The following is a 16,257-nucleotide window of genomic DNA, read 5'->3' as shown; positions in this document are numbered from 1 at the left end:
GCTAGTTTCTACGATCTTTATTTTCATGACCAGGAATATAAGAATATTGCAGTACTGATAATAGCTTGAGTTTCTTTTACCTATATGAATATTGTTATTGCTGTCACTGGAAAGTCCATGACAACAAGGTGGTCGAGTTCTTGTGTTATTGAACTTGGTTAGAGGTCGAGTGTCATTGCCAGACCTGGGTGATTGGCATTTGGAATATTTTTAGGTGTGGTTCACTGTGGCAATGAGAGGTACTGGTTGAGTTTCTTTCAAGGATTTTTCATGATCAACTAGTTTGTCATATAAATCAGGAAAAGTGATGGTTGTTTCTCTAATTTTTAAGGCAAAGGAGATTTGCGTATAGTCATTACCAAGTTGACTATATATGTGGACAACTAATTCTATTTCATCAACAGGGCTCTATGCTAGGGTAAGTTCATCAGCAATGTATTTCATGTCATGGAGAAATTCAGTGACAAATCTTGCACCCTTACGGTTATTAGCAGGTCGAGATTTTAAGGAGATGATGCATGACCTGGAGACGTCATAGCTATCTGTCAATCGTTTGAATGCTTGGTCAGATGCCTCTGCGGAGGAGACAATCGGTTGAATAGTATCGGGTGCCTTATATTGGCGATTACATGGTTGGAATGTACACAATTACAGGAGTAATACTAGGAACTATTATCGGTAACTATTCTATGTAGACTTTACATATGAAGACATTTGACTATACAATTGAAGTGGACAATCTCTAAATGGGTTTTGATAACCCATTGGGCTCGATACCCTTAATGTAATTTCTCTTTGTTGTTCAAAAAACAAAGATGGATGGCTAGTATAGCAACAAGCCAACAACCTCTAAAACACGGGTGCAATTTTTGTTTCAAGAGCACCCACTTCCTCAAAAATGACAAGATGTCCTTTTTACTTAGATAAATTTCGAGAATATTATTGATGAAGGATTACCATGCATGCAACTCACTTCCTAGAAACGCAATGGGACTATCGTGCACATTGCTATTGTTATTTCTTGTTCCAAAACAACTTTGACCTTTAAAAACTTGGTTTGACTTGCTACAGGGGTTGATTAAATATAAACTGTGCAAGTTATAAAAGCAAATAGCACGTCCCCATTGCAGCAGAAGAGGTTAAAATCGCAGCAGAGAGAGCAGTCTACAACATATACTTCCATATTTTTAAAATCTAGTTACGGGACTTCTGTCTATCTATACATCTCTCTAGATAAAGGATGCAAAGTGAACAAAAAAAAACATCATAAAGTACTTAAAAAAAAAAGGGGGAAAAAGAAAGAAAAAAACTAGAACCAACTGAAAGACAAGATCGATGGGTTGCTTTTTTTCTCCTAATCTTGTCGAGGGCGTGCCACCCAAAGAGAGCTGAGAGAGCGAAGGCGATGGAAGTGCTCAGCCACTGCTAGCAAACTCCTGGCTGCCTGGCGGGTTGTCAGGAGTTGGAGTACATGATGAATTGTCTGGCGTCGCAAATTATCAGCCTGTAATTAAGGTATTAGTTGTAGTTAGTCTTTAATCACATTTAGTTTGAAGAAGCTGATGAATTAAATAAATTAGAACTTTCATTCTTGAATGTCATTTTCATGTAGCATAAGTAAGCCTGATATTATTATCTTACAAAGTAATGCGTTGACATTTTACAAGAGAGACATTGTCAATTTGTCATAGTGAGTGCATGGTCACATTATCAAATGAGCTCAAATATTTATATAATCATTTTCAATATATATATTTCTTTTAGATGATTATGAATTTTCTTGATCATATCTGTTTGTGTGTGAAGTTGCTAATGGAACATGGAAAATATTGTGAGTTTTTCTTCGCTTAGCTGGATATGGGTGGCAAGTTTTTGGACATAACTTCAACCTTTGGTAGTTATTCTAGATATTGAAAGTAGGTAATTGTATATTGAGTTGATGTAAAATAAGGAAATTGCAAAACATAATTTATACAACTAGAATAACATGTCATTAGCATAAGGCCTACAACAGTAGTCAAATAAAATATTGTTATTAAACTATTACCTCCCTTCATCTAATCTGCATAAAATATTTAAATAAATAAATGGTATAATATGTAGTGGAAAAAGAGAAGATATGCTGTAAATTGATAGATCAACTTATCATTTCTCATTGAATTGACAGGGTAAGTTGTTTAATATGTAGCAAATAAAGTCAGACAAACCTTAAGTTTATGGATATTAGTTTATGAATTTCATTTTATTAATACGTGACCCATTGCTGGCTACGTGCCATCAAATATGTTAGAGGAACCAACTTTGCTATAAAAAAATTCTAAGAAACTAATTAAGGGCAGAAAGAGTTTGCAGAAACACAAATGGATAGAAACACCAAATTTTATATTTTTTGAACAGCACAAACATCAATTTATTTAACAAACATTTGATTCTATCTCCTGTGTTTAAGGGGTATATTTACTACAGAAATAATAGAAATGATTTTCCGTTAATAAAAAAACTACAAAAAGATTTATAAAAAGCTGCCAAAAACCGATACTATATATATAAGACGAGTTTCACAAAATTAACTAGGAGCTGATAGCTAGAAATTAAAGTTTTTATTTGTTATATGAACACTTTGTAAAAATAGTTGGTGCTTTAAAAATGTATAAAATTACCTAAAATGACAACTTGTTTAATAGATAAATATATAAATATATTTTTAAAGGTCATTCTGAAAATGGATTAAAACGTGTTTTGCAAAACGTTCAATTTAAAAAAAAAAGGTTTCGTTTGGCCGTATGAGATTTTAGATTTTTAATTTAAATAAAACGTTTGAAATATAAAAACTCTTCATGTCGCGTTTAAAAAAAGTATTGAGCATTTTGAATTAATTTCCAAAATTGACCTTAAAAATATATTTATATGTTTATCTGTTTGAAACAATTGTTCTTTTACATAAATTTACACATTTCAAAAGCTTTCATTTACATTTGTCAAATACTTAGACTGTGTTTGGCGCGCCACAATTAGCTTATTTTTTAAAGTTTTTTAAGTTATCATATTTGGCAAGCCAACAAGTAGCTTATAAACTAGTTTTTTTTAAGAGCTACTTAGACTAGCTTTTATGAGTTTTTAAAAAAAATTAAATATACCTTTTAATTAATTATAGAAATAAATCTTTTTAAATTTGATTTTATGTTATTTTATATTTTTCAGCTAGTTTTACAAAATATTATTTTTTATCAGCTATTAAATAACTTTTATTTCACAACTACGTTTTTAGCTATTAGTTAGTTTTTCAGCTAACAACTAGTTTTTCAGTTAGTATGTCTAACATAGTCTTATATAACAAATAAAAGCTACGGCGTCAAACTACTAGCTACCAGCTACCAACTAGTTTTGCCAAACACGACCTAAAAAACTCAATAGACTTTTTTTCAATGACACATGAAGTAGCTTTTGATTTGAAGTTTATTTTTTTTTAAACTAAAAGTTAAACATTGGTAATCTCAAACGAAACTTTTTTTTGTTTAAATCGATCTTTTTGTTAAAAGCTAAAAACTAGAAATCTTCACACGCTTGCAGCACACACGCCCCATAGTATCGTAAACTAAAAATTATATCCAAAAAAGAGAAGGGTTGATAGTAAAAGTAAATGTAGCTTTTGGAACTAGTAGCTTCATGTTGTAATTTTAAGAACATCTACAATATAAAAAATTATGAGTTTTCTCAAAAAAATAATAATAAATAAATAAATAAAACAGAAAAAAACAAAAAAAAAAAAAACAAAAAAGAAAAACAAAACCAAACGAAACAATTTTTTTTATTATTATTTTAAAACACTCTATTAAAAAGTTAATACCATGTTCATAATCACAATTGTTTTTGAAGGATGGTAATATCATTAGATAACCACTATTGAGACGATAGTGAGATAAAAATTGAAGCTATTGAACCAATTGATCATATCGATAAAATGATATGTTTCTTCTAGATATGATCTTAAATCTATATTTATTGGAATTATAATCTATCGTTATAATTTTTTTTTTTTAAATTAAAAAAGTAAAAAAAAAAAACAAATTCGTTATAAAGTACAAAAACATATATATGGAAGTTGGTTTTGATGTTATTGAAGTAGTTGTACTTTTTTATTATAGGGTTTAGTGTGGGGATGGTCTAATTTGTTGGTGAAAATCAAATGATACTGAAAATGACATCATGTAAATATGGGCTTTCGGATATCCAATGATGGGGATTGGGGATGTTTGTTTTTTTTGGGTCCACTCCACTCTCTTTAAACACAACGATCACCATGCCCCTTTTCCAAAACTAGGTCAAGCAAATTACCCTTTATCTCATATTCATGCATGCCATGTCTCATGATTCGTATTCTGTTTTCTGTTCTTAAATCTCAATCAACTATTCAACTACAATTATTACAGTTGCTATAAAAAGTAGTAATAATTACAAATCGAATCAGGTAGTTTAATTATATAAGTAGACAGCTCATTATAAATATGTGAAATTATATCTTTTTATAATCTATATTTTATTTTTTTATTTAAATGTTATTAATTTAGTGTAATTAAATTTGAAAATTTAAATTTTAGAATTTGAATAGAAAATCAATAGGTTGACAATTGACATGAATATTACATAAATTGTTATGAACGAATTTGTGAGTTTTCTTTTATTTAAAATATTTAATTTGTATTAGTTAATTATGTTAAAAATTATTTATAGATCTTAATTAACTAGCAATTACATATCAGTATATTTAGAGTGGCTTTATAGTGGTTACTGGTTTACATTAACATGTTTTAATATTCTTTTTTTTTAATATACATTAATGCCTATTTAATACAAAACAAAATTATTAAATATAAAAAAATATTATATTTTTTAGTATCAAGTTACAAGATAACGAAAAAATTCCATACCATCCTCGGACATGATTTGTCTATAATTAATTAAAACCCATCTTTAGAAAAACCCAACTCTTCATTCATCGAGAATTCAGTCGGATTGAAATTAATAATATTAATAATAACGATGATGATGTCAAAAGACATTCTAATACAAACTTTATACAGATTTCATAAAACTGCAGTTTTGACAAAGGAAGAGGAAAAAAACTAGTAAATTTAAGACCATAAGAGAAAGTACGTTCTTAATTAATGAATTGAGCAATATGTAAAAGTTCAAGATTTATATTTTGTCAATGATTAGTGATTGGATATTTTAATCAAGTCAATGTGGGGGATGTGGATATAGGACCAAATGAATCAATACATGTGCCAACTGTAAAATTAGGGTTTCCCATTTCATTTAATTTTATCTAATTTTAAAGTCGCATATAATTGATGGACCGAAGGAGCAGGTTAATAATCTGTTGGAGTAGGTTCCCTAACCAAAGACTGTTAGTAACATATTCTCATCCATGGACCCACATATATTTTGCACTTTGAACTATATAATCATATATAAAGAACAACTTTTTGCTGTGATAATTAATTATATATATAGATACTATATATCTTGGAAAATATATAGATAGATAGTGTACCTGTATAACGAAACTTTCTAGGGTGGAGAGCTTGTTCATGGCTGCAGCCATTTGACCCATGTAGTTAGCCATGTTTGTAGGGGAACTTAGAGCATCAGAAGCAATGGTATCAGATAAAGATTGATTTAGTGCATCGAGCCCTTGTGAAAGCGCTTCTTCGGCTTCTTGTGTAGCTTGTTGCACTTCACATATTGCCATTAGTTGTTGCTCAGTTAATGGCTCGATTTGACCAAGAATTATCTATAGATTAAAATTCCAACAACCAAAATAAGCTAGGATTAATTACTACAGTAAATTTTAGGCACCATGGTAACAAGTAATTATTATGTGACATTCAATATGGTCTTTTAATTTTGTTGATATATATTAAAGAACTTTATAAACAATTTGGTATTCATATATAATTAATAAAAATGTGTATATATATATATATATATATATATATATATATATATATATATATATATATATATATATATTAGTTATTATGTATTCTAAAAAGGAATCAAATGGCCATGTCTTATAGGATGGATTCATATATCCATCCAAAAGGTACAAGTACGAGAAGTAATATGATACAAATTTGTGAAAATGCAATTTCCTCTTTCCAAATATTTTGTTTGGAAAGATGTAGAGAGTGAGAGGATACAGACACAACACAGAAAACACCACAAGAGTGCAGAAGTTGTAGTGACAGACATGGGCTTTTTAGCACAGTTTGGAATAATACCTAACTCATCCTACAATGGAAAAAAACCCCTTCGTCATCATTGTAATTATTCACTCTGTGTCACCTTCACTTTTACACACACACACACAAACAGAGTGTGTATAAGTACAAGCAAACAACAGCTTGCAGTACTCATGGAAATTAACTGCTTCCTATACTTCCTGGAGTATCTCATCATATCAACTCTTCTTACAATTTATTGTCATCCTTTCTACTTATGGTATAGCTATTTCACATAAATTAGAGATTGATTTTCATAAACTATGTCTATATTTTAATGAAATAAAGCCAGTTTTATCCAATAAAAAAGAATATTTCACTTTGACATGTATTTTAATGCAATTGTTTGATTATTGCTAATATTTCTAAAATTCTAGTTGTAAAAAAATATTGAGGAAGCCAATTGACAAAAAAATAAAAGATATTATTCCAGTTAATTATTAATGAATATAATTCAAAACTTAAAATTTATTGTTTCTAAAAAATTTAGAACTTAAAACACGGTTCCATTTTTTTTAACAACTTAAACTAAAAGATGTTGTATTTTTTTTCTTTACGAATTAGATAGTCAGTGATTTGCACATAATATTTTTTTTACATAATAGTTTATGTTGATAAAGTTGTACAATATTCAAAAAGATTAGAATATACAATTTTCATTATAATTTGTTAAAAAGATGTTTGAAAATTGAATGAGAAACAACAAAAATCAGATCATTAATATTTGAAATGGGATAAAATACTATATAGATAATCTTATTTATTTTAAAATTTTCTAAAAAATTCTTGCAATGGTTATTCCGAGAAATATAAACAACAAATCTATTAATACATTGTTATATAGACTTCTCTAATAAGAAATTTATCAACTACAAAGTCGATTTGACAGTGGTGTCATCTATTTATTTATCTTATTGTATCTATCTTATATAGTGTTTTTTTTTTATTAAACAAATGCATTAGAAACATATTCTAGCTTCTAAACAAGAATGCCAACAGTTATGTCTAATATATATCTTTAAATATTCAAAATGCTTTATGCAATATGAAGTATAAGTATAGTGAAATGTAGCATTACCTTTTATCCAAATAATAACTTCCTTTTTTTTTTACCTTTTCTCAGTTAAATAAGTTTTAAATTTTATACATTATAATCTCTAGAGGATGATTAGTTTAATTTGGTAAAAAATATATTTTATAATTAATATATTAAAATTTTAATTTGTAACCTCATTTATATCAAGTTAAATAAAAATAAATTAAAATATCTCAAACACAAACACGATAAAACGTGTGGTTGCACATACTGGGGACCAGAGTGTCCTCTTTTAGAAGGATTCACTGCAACACTTTCACACTTTTGACTATTCTTGTGGCATTTTGAGGATCATGTACCATGCTTTCTCTCTCATTTTAGTGTTTTATATTTAGGGTTCTTATTTGCTTTCGTGTGTGTTTGTATGTATAGATAGATATGTGTATGTATGTATTTATATATGGAGATAAGTTTAAACCTTGATGAGCTCAGATGGTCGAAACCCTCCAATCCACATGAAGCATCGCTCAGCAGGAGTTTTCCAGGTTCCGGAGATGATGTGGAAAACATCAGATTTAGCAACGATGCTCTTCAGATTCATCACATCATCAATACGTGCTATGCAGTTATCAACATAGATTCGGAGCTCGTTTTCTGGCAAGTGTTCTTGAACTGCAGCTTGAAGCTCACACATTTGACGATGGTAGTCCTCCAGCCACCTTGCATACTCCATGTCAAAAACTGCAGCATCTATTATAAGTTTTTTTTGGCATAAGTCATGAACAAGCCTTCAAAGATCGAATTAGTAAATCAGTAATTGATGATCATTTTTAATTAACTTTGTTGTCGTACCTGAGCTTATGTTGCTCATGCCAAGAGGAACACCTTGATCAGCTCCAAGAACACCACCGCCATTACCAAGATAAACCCCCTGAAATTACAATACAGAAACAAAAAAACACAAATTAAAGAAATACATAAAGGTATAATCCATGCGTTTAAGTAGAATTTATTTTCGAGAAAACAATTAAAGAAATATATAATCACCTGAGCTCTAGCTCTTTGCAATTCTTGTTCCAATTGGGTAAGTTTAATTCTGCTTGATTCTAGCTGCTGAACATAAGCCTGTAAAAGGAACACAAAACGATGCACGGAAATTCATGGAAGATTAATTTATATTACCGAGGTGTAACAAACATTTGTGAAACGTATACAGACAAAATGATTCTCTTTTTTATAAATTTCATACCTTTTTTCTCAGCCTGCTTTTTCTTGCTGCCTCTCTATTCTGAGCAAGTCTCCTCAATGTCTGCTTAATAAGATCAAACATGTTAAACGGTTCATTTCTTACATTTTTAGTATTGAAATTATTTTCTTCTTTTTCATAAATTAAAATCAATAATAAAGAACCTTAGGATCGGGTGTTTTCGGGCGATTCTGATCTGAACTAGTTGTAGGCCCTTTCTTGTTTCCCTCGTTCTACATCAACAGTGAAAATAAAATAAATGAATCAAGTATAATTAATAATTATACAAAATATGATGAAGAAGTATACTGAAACCCATATCTTTTGTGTATACAAGATAAGAAATTTAATATGTATAAGTTGATAAATAAACACTAAAAAGAATACGACAAATTAAGAAGTATGGTTACCTTGATAGCTTTAGAGGATTGAGGGGCAGGTGGAGGAGCATCCTTTTTGTGGTTGGCAATGTTATCCATAGACTGCTCCGATGGTCTTCTTGAACCACTGCTTGATGGAGAAACTAATCCAGTAGTAGCCTACCAAATACACAATTACAAATTCATTTTCAATAAATTATTTTGATCAATCAACAATTAATCTACTATATTTTAAAAAAGAAACAATCTTTATTGTGTTTAGCAAAATGATACCTTAGTAGTAGAGGTCGAAGGGTCTACCACATGCATCGGTTGGGAAGGGAAGATGTTCAAAGTTGGAGGTCTCATACCCGATGCCGAACCCTCTGCAAACATTATCAATACTAATGAATCTTCAATTAATAATTAAATATATTTTGTTTTTAAATAAGTTTAATTGATAGGGGTGAAATGATACAACATGAATTAATCAACAAAAGTTATAGACGGTTTCGGAAAAAAGGTATTTGATTATTTCGCTCGTATTTTATTGATAATTACTATAAAAATTAGTAGAGGAAGCGAGAAAAACATAAAATCTTTGTTAAATTTTAATTAATTTTCATCTACGACAGTGAAAAAAAATTCTTGGTGGAACATATATAATTAATAAGAGTTACGATGACAAAGATTGTCTTGGTGCATGTTTATGGTCCGAATCTTGAAACGAGAAACCTTCTATACGAAACAGATGGACCAAAAAAGGTTTGAAACAAGAATATTGTTTGGAAATTAAGTAAACATAAGTTGTTTTTATATAAGTGAAGGGTTAAGAAGATCTTTTGGTTTCTTCAAAGAAAGGATCTGGTCAAAGCAAGTACCATCAGATCATATTCCCTGAAGAACATGCTTTTCTTATGATAAAAAAAGAAACTTTTTTGAGAGAGAAAGAAGAGAGAGATAGATGAATATGTTTTATTTTAGAGGATATGATCGATCTCACGTCTTTGATGATCTTGGATAGAAGACAGTGCTGCAGAAGGATCACCACCAGTAGCAGGTTGTCCTTGGTCGCCGTAGAGAAAAAGTGCTTGATCTAAATCAGCCAAATCATAAGGCCCACCGCCATCGTTTCTCCTGCATAATACAAAATCAAATGGAAAATTAGAACATGTAAAAACAAACACAAAAGTTTACTCTTTTCTTGCTTTTCTAGGCTCCTAGGGTGTATAACACTCTCATTAATTAAAGCCACTAGTGATATATACACGTATGTGTAAAATTCGATGATCGAAAAGAAGAAAAGTAAAGGGTTTCAAATGATCACATGATATTTTCGTTGGTGGTGGTGGGATTGGTCGAGGGCATGGAATGATTGACCATAGCGAATGATATCTGATTGCTATCATGGTGATGATGTTCTTGATGCTGGACAAACTGTAGTTGGTGATGAGGCTGCTGATGATGGTGATGATGATGTTGTTGTGGGTCTAAGAAAGTGTTGGTTGATGTATTTGAATAGCCTTTGTTGGTGGTAGCCATGATATTCGTCAAAAAGGGAGGGTTTTTGGTCTTTTCTTGGTGGTCTTGAGGTGGCGGTGAAGGGTGGTTTTGATGATGACGACGATGGTCTTCACCTCTCTCAAAACTCATATGTGTATAATTACCAATCTCCCCCACATCTATACATGTACGGATAAGTCTCTAGAGGGGGTGGGGTGTTGAAAGAAATTCAAGCATGAATTGAATGCTAAAGATGAAAAAGACAAACTTCTAAGCTATTTTTATCGCTTCCCATCTCTCTCTTTATCTATCTATATCTCTCTCTCTCTCTCTCTCTCTCTCTCTCTCTCTCTCTCTCTCTCTCCCTCTCTTTCTCTCTCCTAGTGTTATTAGAACATTAAGTTGCTATCTGGAACCCAAAACCCTTTTCTTGCTTCTCTCTCTAAAATATTTCAATCGGCAAAAACCAGCAACGACCTGGAGATAGAGAGGAGAGAGAATGATAGGGAGAGAGAGACACTTTATGGCTTGCTTGTCCGACCATCTTAAAGTTGTAGGAGTTAAATGACCGAAATGCCCACTCGGTCTTCGAATTTGATGATTCAGCTAGTGTTTTCTAACATAAAACATGTTTTATTTGGTCAACATCAGGGGTACTACGAGAAGGATAAATTAGTTAACAACCCTTTTAACAACATTTGTTTATTAACAACCCTTGAAAGTAAACGTAGTATTTAGGCGGAAGTTGACAAGTAATCTAATTAAGTTATAGTACCAATCTTTTAGTTAATTTACTATTTTGTGATGTTGTAAAATATTTCGTATACAACATAAGAGAAAAAACTATGCAAATATATTTATTACATAAAAATATAAAATATATATTAAGATTCTCATAAAAATACCAACATATCAATTTAATCTAAAATTATTTATATTAATCGTCATCGATCGTTAGATAATCATTTCTAATAAATAACTTTTTTTTGTCATGTGTCACACATTCATTCAATTTGTTAAATATCATTTTGTGGTCATTTTGAATTAAATTTTTTTCCACATGTCATTTTATAAGTTTTTTATTTTATTAAAATTCTATATAATATTTTAATGTAATAATTGCAATAAATGTAATAATAAATGAATATTAATATCACTAATAAACTTACTTTTTAATTTCAAAATTCCTAAAATAAAAATTAAGACTCATTAGTTTTTTTTTTCTTTATTTAAATTATTTTTTAAAATTTAAAAGATAAAAAACATTTTCATTATAATAAATCATTATTTTTCGTATTTTCTTATAAATTCAAAATTCTCAAATATTTTGACTTTTATATTTAATATTTTTTTAAATTAACCTATATAATATATGAGTCTCACACCTAGTAACAAATAGATTAATTACAAAAATAGATGAAGAGAACCAACAAAGTTGTTACTTTTAGGAGTTTTTATTTTTTAAATTATTAATTGTTTTTATAATAATTGTTATTAATGATTTTACTTATTTTATATATTCCAAAAAATATTAAGATGTTCAATGTGATTTGCAACTCAATAAAAATTCTTATGTTAATAATATAACACATACATAAACACAAACACACATACACACACACACACACATATATATATATATATATATATATATATATATATATATATACACACATATATAAAGAGAGAGAGAGAGAGGATAATACACTTGCGATTCTAAAGAAATAGAGATCTTGAGATTCAACATCAGTCATATATTTCTCATTTGTCGTTCTAACGCCCCAGCATACAAGTAGCAACGGGATGTCTAATCATAAATGATTATATGCCAGAGAAGTATACTCATATATGATTATACAAGTTTATACATATATGCCCAATCATTATACATATATGTTTGTTAGCAGATTAAGTAATCATATATATGATTATGGTGGTTAGTAGCTGAGGAGGTACTGGCGGCAGAGGTAGCAGTGGTATAGGTGACGGATGTAGGAGTGGTAGGTTCGGTGGGTGTCAGAGGTAGCGCTAGTGGTAGTAGTGGTGGTGGTAGCGAAGGTGGCAGGTGAAAAACAAACGGGCGATGCTAGATAATCATTTATGATTATAACTTTCATGTTGTGCCGGTACGTTGGTGCGCTAGAGTGACAAATGACAAATATGTGATTGTGATTGCATCTCAAGATCTCTATTTCTTTTAGTATTACAACGAAACCTATATATATATATATATATATATATATATATATATATATATATATAGTCTAGGTTATAATGTGGTTAGACATCTATTGTGCGAACGTGTAGACAATGTTATTCTATGAGAATGACTAAGAGACTATATTGTTTACTAATGTTAATACGTTCAACCTTACACAACTATCATCATTATGATGCATCTTTACTAATTTTTATTCATTTTTGTTTTCACGTATCATTTTTCACTTATTTCATTCTTACATAATACTAATACGATTCAATAAACATTCTGACATAATGAGAATAATAAAAAAAAAAATATAATAACCTCATACACGATTTAATTAGTGAGAATGCGTGATTATGACAATACTTATATAAGGTTGAATGTATCTACATTAGCAAATCACATATTTTCTTTGTCATTCTCACATAGTAACACAGTCCATACGTCCGCACAATAAATATTTATCCACATTTAAACCTAGCCCTATATATATATATATATATATATATATATATATATATATATATATATTCAAAAATTAATTATATCTTCCAGTTTAAATTGTTTTCTGTAATATAATATTGTAGATTTCATTCTTTTGTCTTGTGAAACTTAATAATTTTGAAAACTTCAATTTATTATAATATTATACTATCTATTTGGTTGTATAACTTTAATGTTTTTAAAAATATTCAATGTATAACAATAAAATTTATTGTAACTAGATGCGTTCTTCCCGTGTTGCGGGGGTTGGAAGGTGTTGTTTTTGTGTACATGTATAGTAGATTGTCTTAATTGGTAGCCACAGTTAAGTATGTTGCTGTTTTCTGCAATCCGCCCTTTTATAATTTTGATGTTTGAAATAATAAAAATGAAGGGCATTGCCCTTTGTGGAAAAAAGTATCCAAATTACATAAAGCTAAACATTAAAATGAGAAGACATTGGCCTATTTTACTATTTTTGTTCTTAGATATGCAAAAAAACCCAGTAAACATCAGTCCAATGAAGCGCATTTTGATGAAGCTGGTTATGAATATGGTCTCCTCCTTAGCAAGATTGCATCCAAATATCCCTATGGCTCCTATAAAGGTTATGCAAATCATATTTAAATAGTCCCATAATTAAGATATAAAAATTATTAAACTAAGGAAATTACATCGTATGGTTGCTGCATAAATAATTAATCTGAAACAACAACATGCATACAGTGATACTCACATAAATGTAATGTTATGCACATATAGTCACATTTAACTTTCATTCGTGACGGGATAAAAAACATTACAAAATGGCCCCACTATATTTTTGAAAGTAGATGCTGAAATGTTTATGGGGACATAGTAACATACAACTTTCATTCACTCACACAAAGAAATGTGATGCTACTATTTTGAATACATCCTTGCAAGTACATGTTGAGACTAAAATGTGATGCTACTATTTTGAATTAAATGGAATAATAAGATGCTATTGAAAGACTTATTTCTGGATAAGTATTCATTAAACTGAATTTTACCTTTTGTGTTGTTTCATGAGAATCCTAAACCTGCAACAAAATAAGAAATTGATTGAGTGAGAAGGGAAACATTCCAACACTAGAAACGCACTATAGTTGAGTATATTTATACAAAATATGTGTTACATTTCAATTATGTAATTAAAAAATTTATAATTGCTTTAAGTGATGGAAATTATTGAGTTGCTAACCAATGTTTGTTGTGAAGTTTACTGTCACTTAGGTAAGTTCATTGCAAAATATCAACAAAATATAGTCAAATAAATCAAAATAAAGCAATAGTTTTCCTAAACATGGAAGAGATGACTATGTTTTTCTTACTTGGTGATGAGATGCATGCTATAGATGATGGGTTTTGGTCCTAAGAACATCCTATGTGCTCATACAAACCCTAATGCTTGGATCTAGGTTTCTCTATTGTACATGCAAGTTATCCAAGACTATAAACCCTAATTCTAGCATACAAGTAATCATATTAACATAAGAATGGGTTTAGATAATACCTTGATTGTTATATAACAATAACAATCCCAAATCCTTCTTCTATTGACTTTAGAAAGCTTAGAATCATAATTGTCACTCCTCTAATGGTTCACAAACACCATAAGCAAGAGGATGAAGAGGAGAGAGGATGGAGGCTGCCTAAAACGTGTTCTAACCCTAGAAGAAAGCTTCACCACGTTTTTGGGTCATAAGGGTCTTATATATAGTAAGGCTATTAGGGTTATCTAACAAGGAAACCCTAATTTGGATGCTTAAGCCCTAAGCAACCCATGGATTCCTTTCCTTAAGGGCTTGGACGATTTCTTATGGGCTTCCCCATAGAATTCGTCCACTCCTTAATATAAGGCAATCCATAGCCCAAATTATAATTATCTTATAATTACAATTCCAGTCCTTTAAGTTTAATTAATCTCTTTTAGTCACAAATCTAATTACCAATTAATTATTGACTAATATTAATTAAGCAATATGATTTCTCCCTTAATATATTATTCTCATAATAAATCATATTTAATCCTTTCTCTCCATAATTCATCCTATCAAGTTGCTTTGGTGAAGGCAACCCAAAAGGACCATGCACCATCGGGTCAAGTACATACCAAAATAGTTATGGACTTAGACACTAATCCAACAGTCTCCCACTTGGATAAGTCTAATAACTTTTATGCGTATGACTTCAGATCCTGATCTGCAATCGTAGCTTTCCAAAGCCGCTGTCAACTCTGATCATATCAGATACGCGTGTCCTTAGATAAGGGATCATATATTCCTCCATTCTAGATATCATATGAGATATGATTTCAAATCATTCTCTTTGTACTATATCTCGATTTCTGATTTATGACGACTGACTAATTGAACAAATCAAATTAGCCCTAGCCCGGCCGAGCATTTACGTTTGTCATCACTAAATCATCGAGGGGCCCAAAGATATTGCTTTTATCCTACTTTGGATAAAAGGAATGGATAAAATTTGATACAATGCTTGCTTGCACTCACTCACCGAATTACACACAACAATATGTTTTATAACACCAAGTTACTAGTCCGTTTACATATTATCAATGTGAAACCGATTTGCAAGATACAACTCACACATCTCGGTTTCAAGAATATAAGATGTTATCGTCTCACCAATCACTCGTGATACAATTCATGGAGTGATCCAAGTGAGTGTGGGTTTAATCCAATGCTCAAATCATGTTCATAAGCACTCATGAACGTTGCAGCAAACACTTGCTTATGTCTAATACTCATTTAGACATTCCACACACCAATTCACGACAGTCTTCATTCATATCTACTTCCAACATATGAACGACTATGGCCTGTTCGAATAATTCGATTATTCTTAATAAATTCAATTATTCTGGAAGTCAAAACATGCAAATGTGAAACACAAGAATAATACTAATCCCATATGGCCTCAATCCTTTAAGTATAAATAAAACTCCTTTTATTTATCACCATATCGATTACTCATTATTTGTCGTTTCGGGTAATCAACTTCTTACTTGAATTATTACACTTGTCCCATGCTCTTAGCATGCACACAATGTTTACCTATGGTTCTTACTTTTGTGAAATAGATCAAATTGAACA

General features: G+C 30.2%; 1 protein-coding gene across 2 annotated transcripts; it reads right to left on the bottom strand.

Annotated features, from left to right (window-relative positions):
* Positions 1 to 1,056: 1,056 nt before the first annotated feature.
* TGA10 (bZIP transcription factor family protein) lies at positions 1,057 to 10,933 on the bottom strand. 2 transcript variants are annotated; one of them, XM_079019928.1, is made up of 11 exons: positions 10,253 to 10,933; positions 9,929 to 10,062; positions 9,220 to 9,311; positions 8,977 to 9,105; positions 8,731 to 8,799; positions 8,570 to 8,629; positions 8,368 to 8,445; positions 8,173 to 8,251; positions 7,799 to 8,070; positions 5,555 to 5,794; positions 1,057 to 1,504 (listed from the first exon to the last, which is right to left on the bottom strand). In XM_079019928.1, the coding sequence occupies exons 1-11, from the start codon at positions 10,576 to 10,578 to the stop codon at positions 1,355 to 1,357; spliced, it is 1,629 nt and encodes a 542-aa protein (XP_078876054.1). In that variant the 5' UTR covers positions 10,579 to 10,933; the 3' UTR covers positions 1,057 to 1,354. The 2 variants fall into 2 exon arrangements, with proteins under 2 accessions (XP_078876054.1, XP_078876055.1); XM_079019929.1 differs by having other exon boundaries at positions 7,799 to 8,061.
* Between the last annotated feature and the right edge of the window lie 5,324 nt (positions 10,934 to 16,257).

Source organism: Lactuca serriola, chromosome 9 (assembly GCF_051521515.1).
Source record: "Lactuca serriola cultivar US96UC23 chromosome 9, Lser_US96UC23_V15, whole genome shotgun sequence".
Lineage (NCBI taxonomy): Eukaryota > Viridiplantae > Streptophyta > Magnoliopsida > Asterales > Asteraceae > Lactuca > Lactuca serriola.
Note: the sequence above shows the minus strand (reverse complement) of the source record. Positions and strands in the feature narration are given on the sequence as shown.

Excerpts from the sequence above, each read along its gene's own strand:
- TGA10 (XM_079019928.1), bottom strand. The coding sequence starts at position 10,578 with ATGAGTTTTGAGAGAGGTGAAGACCATCGTCGTCATCATCAAAACCAC. Across the intron at positions 8,446-8,569 it reads AAAGCAGGCTGAGAAAAAAG|GCTTATGTTCAGCAGCTAGA; the intron begins GTATGAAATTTA and ends TTCCTTTTACAG. Across the intron at positions 5,795-7,798 it reads GACCATCTGAGCTCATCAAG|ATAATTCTTGGTCAAATCGA; the intron begins GTTTAAACTTAT and ends TTTAATCTATAG.